General features: G+C 39.4%; 1 protein-coding gene across 1 annotated transcript in view; it reads right to left on the bottom strand.

The window, feature by feature from the left end:
* The window catches only part of LOC109930964 (dynein axonemal heavy chain 8-like), a 2,199,840-nt gene that overhangs the window by 332,715 nt on the left and 1,853,593 nt on the right, over positions 1–13,532 (bottom strand). Inside the window, 1 exon segment of the mRNA XM_048596622.1 lies at positions 5,906–6,135. Within this exon segment, the coding sequence (XP_048452579.1) occupies positions 5,906–6,135 (230 nt within the window).

Below are 13,532 nucleotides of genomic sequence, written 5' to 3'. Positions count from 1 at the left end.
CCTGCACCTTGTTGTCTTGGTAGGTAGGGCTAGTGAGGTGTTTGCAGTGCTGTCAGGTGAGGAGTCAAGAGAACATGAAGAAGTAAAACAGACTATTTTGAATAACTATGAATTGGTACCAGAACCATATGGACAACAATTTGGAAATGTAAGAAAGGAACAAAGTCAGGCTTATGTTAAATTTGGAAGAATTAAACACAGCAACTTCGATAGATGGGTAAGAGCATTAAAGATAGAAAGACATATGAGGACCTTAGAGAGATTATTCTGCTGGAGGAGTTCAAAACCTCACTTCCAGAAATGATAAGAACTCATGTTAAGGTAAAGAAATTTCAAATAGCGAGAAGAATTGCAGAGATGGTGGATAAATGCGCATTAGTGCATAAATCGAAATCTAGCTTCCGACGGCAATTTCATTCCCTGAGGGATAGAAATTGGGAATGAGGGAGATCCTTCAATGAAAAACAAAAAGTAGATCACACTGGGAACAGTTTACCACAGGTGAATAAAGAAACCCAAGAGGGTGAAAAAGAGGCCAAGCGCCTCAGGTGTTTTCACTGTAATAGAGGGGGACTTACAAAGTCACAGTGCTGGTGGATTAAGGGAGGCAGTGGGAATAAAGATATGGTGAAAGATGCTAAATCAATGGGATCAGTTGAGGTTGTGAAGGAAATCCCGAGAAGTCAAGGAGCTGCAGGAGAGTGCACAGTCTAATCATGGGCTGGATTGTAAGATAATGTGTGAACTCTTCAAAGACTTCACCTCTGTGAGTAGGTTTACTCAGTAAGAACAGGGGGTGAAGGTAAAGAAGTTAAAATATTGAGAGATATGGTAGCTGGTCAGTCTCTAATAGTAACACATGAAAATATTTGCCTTCGCTCTGAAATGTTACCCGAGAGAGAGATAATCTGTGGAATAAATGGAGAGAGATTTAGCATTCCCCTGTGTAAGATAAGTGGGAGTGATTGAAAGAGTGTCTATTCCAGAATTACAGTTTGTTTTTAGTTACAACACAAAGATGAGACAATAAAAGATTTATATCATAAAGCCAGCTCGGAAAAGGAATCAGAGTGTATTCGCAAATGTTATTATCTTAAGGATAGAATCCTAAGGTGGAAATGAAGACCTTGGTAGGTAGTGCAGAGGAGAAATGGATGTAAATTCACCAGATTGAGTTGCTGGTAGCATACAAAATGGAGGTATTATGGATAGCACACAAATTACCTGTAGGAGATCATCTAGGAGTGAGGAAGACTCGAGCTAAAATACAAAAGCATTTCCATTCGCCTGGATTACAGAAAGATGTGGTTGAAATTTGCTGTACCTGTCATACGTGTCAGATGGTAGGAAAGCCACAGGCAGTAATAAAATCAGAGCCTTTAATGCCAATTCCCACACTTGTAGAACATTTCATGTGGGTTATGATTGTGTAGGTCACCCACCTAAAACCAAAAGTGGGAACCAGTATTTGCTGACCACAATGTCTATCAGATTTCCGGAGGCAATTCCATTATGGAATGTCAAGGCAAAAAAAAGATTGTGGAAGAGTTGCTTGCTTCCTTTTTCCATTATGGATTACCCAGGGAGATTCAGTCAGACCCAGGGTCCAATTTTACTGCCAAACTATTTAAGGGTAGTTTAGGCATCCAACGCTTTAAATTAAGTGCGTACCATCCTGAATCCCAGTGAGCATTGGAAAGGTGGCATCTGACCCTAAAGACCATGCTGAGGGTTTGTTGCCAGGATTAACCAAATGATTGGGATAAAGGTATCCCATTTATAGTGTTTGCTATTAGGGATGCTCCAAATGAATTAACTCAGTTTACTCCATTTGAATCGATATTTGGACATGAAGTCAGAGGGCTTTTAAAATTAATTAAGGAAACGTTGATAGGTCTGAAGTCAGAAATCTCACAGTTATATTGTGTATCTAAAGTGAGAGAAAGCTTAAATAGAATAGGTGAATGAGCTAGACAACACCGGAAAGTGGCACAGTATTTAATGAAGCAAAAAGCAGATAAGAAATCTAAAATTCGTATGTTTGCCCATGGGGATAAAGTATTGGTGTTGTTACCTGTGGTAAGAGATCCTTCAATGCAAGGTTTAGTGATCCCTATCAGATTGAGAAGAAGCTAAGTCAGGTGAATTATCTGGTAAAGATGCCAGATAGAAAAAAGAATTATTGGGTATGTCATGTAAATATGCTGAACCCTTATTATGACAGGGAAAGGGAACTGGAGAAACAGACATTAGTTACTGCCACTCAGAGTGAGGAATCAAATCCAGATAATTTGGATTTTGATGTGCTTCTGAATAAATTAAATAATGAAGAAATCTTTAAAGAATGGGATGGGATAGTAAGTTATGCGTCTTAGGAACAGGGAATTGAATTGAAAGCCTTTTTGCAGCACTATGAGGACATGTGTAGAAATAGAATGGGGATGAGTAATACTATAGAACGTGAGGTGGATGTAGGGAATGCAGTTCCAATAAAGCAACACCCCTATAGGCTTAATCCTTTCAAAGCAACACAGGTACAGAAGGAAGTAGAAGCAATGCTCCAAGAAGACATCATCAAACTGAGTCGAAGCAAGTAGAGTTCATCCATCGTGTTGGTTCTCAAACTTCATGGTCTTCAACCATTCTATGTAGATTACCAGAAGGTCAATGCCATGACTAAATCCAATTCCAAGGCTGGAATACTGTGATAAAGTTAGACAAGCAACTTACATCACAAAGTTGGACTTACTTTGTGGTTACTGGCAAGTACCTATGTCGGACAGAGCAAAATAACTTTCTGCTTTTGTAACCTCAAAAGGGTCAATTTAAAGTCATGCTCTTCGGAATGAAGAATGCACGTGCCACATTTCAAAGAGTTATGAACAGAGTTGTGGCAGGATTGACTAATTGCGCCATCTATATAGATGACTTAGTGATCTTTAGCCACTTGTGGACATATCACATGGCACATTTGGCAGATCTCTTTGAGAGATTATGGTATGCAAAGTTGGTCATAAATTTGGCAAAGACAAAATTTATGAAGGCGGAAGTGATGTTCTTAGGAAACAACACTGGACATGGAAGGATGACACTGAGGAATGTGAAGATGAAAACCATCCAGGAATTTCCAAAACCATCCTCGAAGAAGGAAGTGCTACAATTTATGGGACTGAGCGGATTCTACTGGAAGTCTGTACCAAACCTTAGTAGCATGGTGGCACTGTTGACAAATTTGCTCAAGAAGAACACAAAATTTCGGTTGACAGAACATCGACAGGAAGCATTTGAGAATTTAAAAGCAGCATTAACCACCGCACCAGTTTTAGCCATGCCAAATTTCTTGAAACTGTTTAAAGTTGCCATTGAACAAGTGATGTAGGTGTCGGAGCTATGTTGTTACAGAAGGATGATTGTGGAATTAAAAGGCCAATTGGTTATTTTTCAAAGAAACTCAATATCCACTCGAGAAAATATTCAACCATTAGAAAGGAGTTATTGTGTTTGGTACTGGCCTTACGACATTTTAATGTTTATGTTGCAAACAATATATTGGAGGTGGTTGTGTACACTAATCACAACCCTTTGACATTTTTGGAAAGATTTAAAGACAAGAACACTGGACTATTTCATTGGAGTCTGATGTTATAACCATTTAATTTACAGATTGTACATGTTGCAGGTTGTGACAATGCTATTGCAGATGCATTATTGCGGGTTGAAAAGAAAAATGTGTATATAAGATAGACACGGTAGTGTTCAATGATATATATATATGTATGTAGAATTAGTATGAAATGTGTAACTCTAGATTAATGGCCTATGTATCTACTAATAATGGCATTAAGATTTAAAGAAAAAAAGAAACCATTTTTTACAATGGTAGTTCATTTTTCTTAAGGGGGAGCTGTTGCGAAGTTAGTATAGTACTTGTGGATTGGAAGGCAGGACATTAGAATTTGTTTGTAAAATGATGGGGGGTGGTGGTAAGAGTGCATGGTCCCTTTAAAACGTGTGTTTTTACAGGCTTGGAGATTTAATAAAATGTCTGCAGGCAGCAGCAGATGCACACAGAGTTCATGAAATTGAAACATTGTGTCAAAAGGCTAGACTGTTAGCAGGCAAAGCAGCATTTTTACCAAGACAACAGGTTTTTGAACTTAGCCAATTAATTTAAACGAGGTCCTAAATACTAAAGCCCAATTAAATTTAAATCTGATGGTTTTGACAACCTCAGACCAATCCTATTGTAAGAGATTAATAGGTCATCAAGGGAATAAAAGAAGACAGTATTCGAAAATTGGGGTGAGAACAAACTGCCATCTGTTAAGAGAACAGCTCTCAATAGTCATCAGCTCCAAAGAAAGAGAAACTTACTGGCTCTCACAGAAATCTCTAAGATTTCAGAGTATGCACCATCTAAATAAAGTTCTATAGCACTCCTAGTTAATATTCCTGACACAAGAATTCGGTGGATAAAGGTGTTCCTGGCTGGAGGTCAGCAATGAAGGCAAAAAAACATTTTGGAAGACTTATCCTGGTTGTAATTTTGAAAGATTAAGCTTTAATTTTTTTTATTAATTTGGTTTATGTAAGTGGGAGTCATATCTATTGGAACAGCATACCATTAGAATTTTGTTTTATTTAGGAATAGTTAGTAGTTAAGGAGGAATTGTTTGGTTTGTTAGTAGTTCTGTTACTTTGTTCACTGTTAGAATTAGATAAATAAATTGTTACTTGTTGGTTATAGATTGACTATCAGGAGTTCATTTCATTTAGTTGAGAGGGGTAGTGAGAGGCAGATTACATTTCACACTTCCTTTAACAGATTATGAGGCAAGGTGATCTTATCTGGGTGTTTCAGTTTTAGTTATCAGGGGAGTTGACCTCCACTTCAAAACAGCTGAAAGTCCAGCATTGATTCCCATGATACTCCAGTAGGTATAGCTTTTCACCCAGATGATTATCCATTTAACCCTACTCTCTGTTTTCCTTTTAGCTAACCAATCCTGTAATCTCTGGAATTTAGAAGATCCAAGATAATTTGATTTGAGTGGATAGGTAGATAGAAATTATTTCCATTGGTTGGGCAATGTCAAATTAGCCAGAAGCTTAAACTTTATTCAGGTCTTTCAGGTGGGAAGTTAAGAAAAGCTTCTTAAAGGAAAAGATGGCAGAAGTTTAAAACTCAAAAGCAATGTAAGGTTGACACTTTTCTTAACTGAAGGTATTATACTGAAAAGAAGATTACATATAGTGAGGCTAAAGATCAGCTGTAATGTATTTTACTGGTGAACAGGTTGGACAGGAGAAATTTGCCATTTCTGTTTTTATATTCCTACTAAATGAGGGCACCACTGGCTAGGCCAGCATTTATTACTGTAATTGCCCAGGAGGTATTAAGAGTCAACCACATTGCCATGGGCCTAGAGTCCCATGCAGTCCAGACCAGGTAAGGATGGCAGTTTTCTTCTTTAAATGACATTAGTGAACTACATGGGGTTTTCTCCCCCAAACAATGGATTTGTAGTCATCATTATACTCTTAATTCAGGGTTTTTAATGAATTCAAATTTCACCATCCTGTTGTGGTTGGATTTGAACCTAGTACCCCAGAACATTACCTAGGTCTCTGGTTTAACAGGCCATGGCCATCCTATCCCAACTATGGATGGGATTGTGGAATTCAAAACACAAACATATTAACCATGATCCTATTGACTGACAAAGCAAAATCAAGGAGCTGAATATTCTACTTCCTCTCCTATTTTATATATGCCAGAACATCTTCCATCTGTCTGAAATGGCAACTACAGTGAAGGAATAGGGATTGATTTAACAGTTGTTCTAAACCTGTACCAAGGTGAAACAATAAACTGGAATTAAAATACAAATATAAATTCTTTCACCATACCAACTCATCAAATATATCCCTCTGGTGAACATGAATGGTGACGAGAGTTTCAAATTGGACTCTTTGAAATTTAGTCAGATCATGTGTTGTTTGGCTGATAAGGGCATTCAGCAGATCCAGGAACTTCTGATTAGTTGTTTGCATAATCTTTTTACTGTCTTTTGCAAGTTTAATTGCATCCTCTGAATCCCGTGTCCATATTATCTGGATTGCAAGAATTCCTACCTGGAGGTACAAAAAGAAAACATTGACTGTATGTGCACAAAAATGAATGTCATAAATAACCCAATGCTGTAACAGTCACAGACCTGAAACACTGGATCAGAATTGAATAAACACAGTAGGAAGAAGGAGTCAAGAAATCCCCCAACGTGGAAGAGTTGTCTCCCAATAATTAGGTCCTGTGTTCACCATTTCACTCAGAGAAGTTTTTTTTATTCATTCATAGAATGTGGGCATTGGTGGCTGACCAACGTTTATTGCCCATCCCTAATTACCTTTGAGAAGGTGGTCGTGAGCTGTCTTCTTGAACCACTGCTGCCCACATGCTGTAAGTAAATCCACAATGTCCTTAAAGTGGGAATTCCAGGATTTTAACCCAGCAACAGTGAAGCAACAGGGATATATTTCCAAATCAGGATGGTGAGTGACTTGGAGGGGTCCTTGCAAATGGTGGTGTTCCCATTATCTGTTGCTGGAAATGGTTGTGAGGCGAGGGTGCTGTCTAAGAATCTTTTGGTGAATTCCTGCAGTGTATCTCATCTTGTAAATAGTACACATTGCTGTTACTGAGCTTTGGGATGAATGTGGCACCAAACAAGCGGGCTGCTTTTTCCTAGATGGTGTCAAGCTTTTTGAGAATTTTTGGAGCTGTACCCATCCAAGCAAGGGGACAGTATTCCTTCACATTCTTGATGTGTGTCTTATAGATTGTGGACAGGCTTTGGGTGTTCAGAAAGGGATTCTGAATCGCACTGCAATGTTCCTAGCCTCTTGTAGCCACTCTATGTTGAAGGTGAATCCAGTTCAGTGTCTGGTGAATGGTAGCACAATCCCCTAACCACCACCACCACAGGATGTTGATGAGTGAATTCAGTGGTTTTTGAATGTCAAAGAGCAGTGGTTAGATTGTCTCTTATTAGAGATAGTCATTGCCTAGCATTTCTGTGGCATGAATGTTACTTTCTGCTTGTTGGCCCAAGCCTGGATATTGTTCAGATCTTGCTGCATTTGAACATGGACTACGTCAGAATATGCAGAGTTGCAAGTAATGCTGAATATTGTGCAGTTGAGACAATAAATCATTCAAATCAATCATTGGTGATCATCCCCACTTCTGACCTTACAATGGAGGGAAGATCACTGATAAAGCAGCTGAAGATGGTTGTGCCGAGGACACTACCCTGAGGAACTCCTGCAGAGATCTCCTGGAGCTGAGATGACTGACAACCAAAGCCATCATCCTACTTGTCAGGTATGACTCTAAGCAGCAGCGAGTTTGTTCTCTGATACCCATTTATTCTAGTTTTGCTAGGACTTCATGACATCACACTTGATCAAATGTGGCCTTGATATCAAGGGCTCTCACCTCACCTCTGAACTCCAGCTCTTTTGTCCATGCTTGAATCAAGGCTGTAATGAGGTCAGGAACTGAGTGGCCTTGGCAGAACACAAACTGGGCATCGGCGAGCAGGTTATTGCTGACCAGATGCTGCCTTATAGCACTGTTGATGACACCTTCCATTGCATTATTGATGATCAAGTATGGACTGATGGAGCATAATTGGCTGGGTTGGATTTGTCCTGCTTTTTGTGGTAAAGGACTAACCTGGGCAATTTTCCATATTGTCGGGTAGATGCCACTGTTGTAGCTGTAAAGGAAAAGCTTGGCTAGGAGTACAGCGAGTTCTGGAGTGCAAATCTTCAGTACTATTGCTAGAATGCTGTCAGGGTCAGCTTTTGCAGTAGCTAGTACTGCCAACCATTTCTTGACATCATGTGGAATGAATAGAATTGATAAGATGGGGGTGGGATTCTGTTGAACCTGACAATCCTAAAAACAGTTCTGCTTCAGAAATGGAGGTGGGCAGGTGCTGTCACAGACTAAATAGAATGTTCACCTTGGTTCTCTGGTACTTTCTCCCAGTTAAAGGAAAGTTGAATCTTCTTCCTTGGCCTCAATCTCTCATCCCTTATCCGCTCCCTGAATCCCATCCAGACTGAATGCGACATATGTTCCCTTGGTGCTCCCTCTATACCCATTCACCAAACATGAATATTCTAGAATCCCTACAGTGTGGAAACAGGTCATTTGGCCCAAAATGTCTACACCAACCCTCCAAAGAGCATCCCACTCGGACCCATACCCTATCCCTGTAACCCTGCATTTCCCATGGCTAATGCATCTAATCTATACATGCCTGAACTCTATGGGCAATTTAGCATGGCCAATCCACCCAAAAAATCTTTGGACTGTGGGAGGAAACTAAATCACCCAGCAGAAACCCCCGCACGCATGAGGAGAATGTCTGTGTGGAGTTTGCACAGTTGCCCAAAGGTAGAATTAAAAGGTTCCTGGCACTATAACGCAGCAGTGCTAACCACTGAGCCACCATGCTGCAAGTTTTGATCTGCTCATAAAGAATCAGCCATTTAGAAATCAGTCTTGTAATAAACAAAGTCTCTGACAATCTGATCGAAGTGTTAGTTAACCACTGTCATTCATAGGTTCAATTACAGAAAATTTATTCTGCATCAAACCTTCTAATATTATTTAAATGAATGTACTGCTGCTGAGGAACAGACAAAGAAAGGATAATTTAATATAATCTCATAAAGATGACAATCGAATAAAGTTAATAGTCCAGTTGAGCCTGTGTAATCCTGGAATTCTCTCCCTACAGACACTGAGAGTCAATCTATGGCACATGAACTGCAACAGGTCATGAAGGCAGCTCACTACCACTTTTATAAGGGCAACTAAGAACTGGCAATAAATGGTGGCCCATCCAGTGATACCCACATCCCACTAGTGAACAAAAAGAAAAAAATACTGCTGAGTTAATCTAATAAATTGGAATTGGAGTCTAATCAAGCATTCATAATGAGGCCATCTGGAGAAACAGATACTTAGTCATCCCTGTTTCTTGATACACTTCAAGAGTGTGAAGCAGACCAGAACCAATGAAGTGAAAGAGGACAAATAAAACAAACTCAGATCACAAGAAGAACATGAGTTAATTGGCTGGTGAACATTGTAAATTTACTTCCTTTTCTTCAAAGTTTGGAAGTTAGACTGAAGAGCTGAGCATTAATAATGTCAATTATTTTGACAACAAGGGTTAAGTAAAAAATTTCAATTAATCTACCTATAATTAAATGACAACAGAAAAAGAGATAGCATCATCATAGCACAACCTTGAGGTTAAGATATCTGTAAACAACAGGTTTATTTAATTTTTAAAACCCATTCAAAGAATGTTGGCTTTACTGGTGTTACAGAGGGGGAATAGCCAAATCATCTTATAATTAAACTAAAACACAAGCCCCAATCTGCTATGATGGGAGTGGAGGTGCCTTTCTAATAATTACCCCCAAAACACTCCGAGAAGCTCACCTTTCCCCTCAACGTATTAAAAGGAAGAAAATCTCTGATCTCCACTTTGCAAGTAACAAAAAACAATTTATTAATTTCACCTAACAATGAACAAATTAACAGAATTACTAACGAACTGACAATTTTCCCTTATACCACTAACTACTCCCTAACTGGTCTAAATTCTATTGAAATGCTGTTTAAATTAAGACAAGTCCCACTAATATAAACCCAATTAATAAGAAGAAATAAACTATAACTTAATCCCTAAGTTCACACATACTGTCTTCTGGAATATTCTGTCATCTCCAGTCTCTTCACAAACACCTTTCTTCTGTTAATTCTGCTGTCAGGGATGTTTTATCTTTGCAATTTCTTTAATGAGGACTTTGAGCTACGATACCATGATATCTTTGATTAATTAGATAGGCTTTCTACAAGAGCTGAATGGTGTTAAATTTACAGATGGCTCTCTGCTGATTTTCAAAAAATCTCTTTTTAAATACCACCGATAATGCAACAAATCCTCACAACGTGATTGGGTTCAGGCTGTCAACACCATCAGTTTTTAAATTCAATTGGCTTTCTGTATCTAGGTGCATTGTTTAAATTAATTCGCCAAATTCAGGCTTGTTGTCTTGGGGAAAAGTGCTGCTTGGCTGTTCTATTACAAAACGTTTCCATTCAGGCAGTCTCTGTGCACCTGCATTTATTAACTTCCAAGCACAGACAAAGCACAAGCTCTTAAAGGGGTAACAGCACTCTTTTTGCCCATGATCATTTGTACCAACAAATTCTAACTTTCTGCCTTCCTATTCATGAATACTCTACCCACCTTCGTAACACTCACGGCAGCAATCTTTCTTTCCCATTCCTAATTGCCCTTGACAAAGTGGCAGTGAGCTATACTCTTGAAGTAATGGAGTCATGTGGTAAAAGTACACCCATAGTACTGTCAGAGGGGATCTTCCAGTGATAGCTGATGATGAGATTTCAAGTCATGATGGTATGTGACTTGGAATGGAATTTGCAAGTCATGTTATGACAGTGCAACCATACAGAACAGCAGCAGAAGTCGATCATTTTGCATGTTGACCTTGCTCAACCATAACAGTGTAGCTTATCTGCTTAGGTTTTAAATTTTACATTTCCATCTACATCTGATAACCCTTGATTTCCCTGCCTAACAAGAATCTATCCACGTCTGTCTTAAAAATATTTAATCACCCCGCCTCTACCACCTTCTGAAGCAGAGTTTGAAACTCATTCAACCTTCTGAAAAAAATCTCCTCGTCTCTGTCCTGAAAGGTGACCCCTAATTTTAAAACAGTGTTCCCTATTTCTGCATTGACCCACAAGAGGAAAAATCAACATCCATCTTGTCAAGATCACTCAGGATCACATAGACTTCAAATCAAATCATACCTCATTCTTGTGATCTCCAGTGGAAACAAGCCCAGCCTATCCAACCCATCCTCATAAGTCAACCCATTTGTTCTAAGTATAAATCTAATAAATTTCCTCTGAAGCATCTCAGATGGATTTACACACTTCCTAAATAAGGAGGCCAAAACTGCACACATATTTGGGACGTAGTTTCACCATTGACATGTATACTTTTATATTGCATTATAATAAAGGATTAGTTGTTGCTGTTCATCATTATGTTCTTTCCCTGCTGACTAACTTTGTGTGACTCATACACAAGAATACCTATATCCTCCTGCAACTCAGAATTCCACAGTTGTTCCCTATTTGATCTGATTTGATTCAGTACTGTCACATGTAGCGAAGTACAGTGAAAATTGTTGTCTTATGTGCTTTACAGGCAGATTCTACTATACAAGTGCATCAAGGTAACAGAACAGATTGCAGGATACAATGTTACAACTGTCGAGAAGGTGCAGAGAGAGATCAACATTAACTTTAAAGAGATGCATTCAAAAGTCTGTAAAAATGAGGAAGAAGCTGTTCTTGAACCTGTGCATTGTGTATACAAACTTTTATATCTTTTGTCTGATCAAAGAGAGTATAACTGGGGTGTGAGTAGTCTTTGATTATTTTGGTTGCTTCCCAATGCAGCGGGAAGTATAGATGGAGTCAATAGATGGAAGCTGGTTTGCGTGATGGACTGGGCTGTGTTCATAGCGCTCTGTAGTTTCTTTTGGTCGAGGGAAGAGCAGTTGCCATACCATGCTATGATGCCTCCAAATTGGTTGCTTTGAATGGTACATCTATAAAAAATTATGTCTTTATGGATATGCTGAAATTCATTAGGTTCCTGAGGTATTAGAGGTTTGCTGTGCTTTCTTGACTGTATTTCAATGAGGCAGAACCAGGACAAATTGTTAGTGTGTGTCGCTCCCAGCAGTTTGACACTGTTGACCGTCTACACCTCAGCACCACAATGCAGACAGGGGCGTGCCCTCCGTTTCGCTTCCTGAAGTCAATGATCAGCTTCATTTTTTTTCTGACATCGATGGAGAATTTGTTGTCTTTACACCATGCCATTAAGCATTCTATCTCTTTCCTGTACTCCTGTTGTTGTTTGAGATCTGATCTACAACAGTGGTGTCATCAGCAAACTTGTAAATGGAGTTGGTGTAGAATTTGGCCACACCATTGTGTGTATATAAGAACTATAGTAGGGGGCTGAGTATGCAGCCTGGCAGGGCCCTGGTGTTGAGGATTATCATGGAGGAAGCGTCTAAGAGTCTAATTTAGATAAACGAGAGGTATTGCATTGTAGTAAGGCAAATGAGAGCAGGACTTATACACTTAATGGAAGGGTTCTAAGGAGTGTTGCTGAACAGAAAGACCTTGAGGTATAGGTTCACATTTGACTGAAGGTGGAGTCACAAGTAGACAGGCTAGTGAAGAAGGCATTTGGTACACTCACCTTTATTGGTCAGTGCATTAATAATAGGAGTTGGGATATCATGTTCACAGAGTCATAGAGTCCTACAGCAAGGAGACAGGCCCTTCAGTCCAAACTGGTCCATGCTGACCAACTAGTCCATCTACGCTGATGCAATTTCTGTACATTTGGCCCATATCCTTCTAAACCTTTCCTCTCCATGTATTTGTCCAAATGCCATTTAAATGTTGTTAATGTAAACGTCTGAACCACTTCTGCTGACAACTCATTCCATATACGTACCACCCTCTATGTAAAAAAGTTGCCCCTTAGGTTCCCATGTATTCTTTCCGCTCTTAAACTGATGCCCTCTAGTCCTCGATTTCCCAACCCTGGGAAAAAGACTGAATGCATTCACCCTATCCATGCATCTCATAATCTTATACACTTCTATAAGATCCCCCCTCAGTCTCCTATTGCTCTAAAGAAAAGTAAAAAGTCCTAGCTTGTTCATTCTCTCCCTATAACTCAGTCTCTTGAGCCCTAGCAACATCCTTGTAAATTTCTTCTGCACTCTTTCCAGTTTAATAACATTCTTCCTATAGCAAGGTGACCAAAACTGAACACAATACTCCAGGTGTGGTCTCACCAATGTCCTGTACAACTGCAACATAACTTCCCAACTTCTATATTCAATGCCCTGACCGATGAAGGCCAGTGTGCCAAAAGCCTTCTTCACTGCCCTTTCGACCTGTGACTCCAATTTCAGAGAACTGTGGACCTGAACTCCAAGGTCCCTCTGTTCCACTACACTCATTAAGGGCCTACCATTCACCATGAAACTCCCATCTTGATTTGACTTTCCAAAATGCAACACATCACACTTATCTATATTAAACTCCATTTGCCATTTCTCGGCCACTTCCCCAGCTGATCAAGATCCTGCTGCAATTTCTGATAACCTTCCTCACTGTCCATCATACCACCTATTTTAGTGTCATCCGCAAACTTATTTATCATGCCTTGTACAGGACATAGAATAGGCCACTTTTGGAATACTGCATTCAATTCTGATCTCCCTGCTATAAGACAGATTTTGTTAAACTTGAAAGGTTGCAGAAAAGATTTACAAGGATGTTGCCGGGGTTGGAAGGGTTGAGCTATAGGCAG

This window comes from Rhincodon typus, chromosome 5 (genome assembly GCF_021869965.1).
Source record: "Rhincodon typus isolate 14 chromosome 5, sRhiTyp1.1, whole genome shotgun sequence".
Classification (NCBI taxonomy): Eukaryota; Metazoa; Chordata; class Chondrichthyes; order Orectolobiformes; family Rhincodontidae; genus Rhincodon; species Rhincodon typus.
This window is presented reverse-complemented; position numbering and strand designations above follow the sequence as displayed.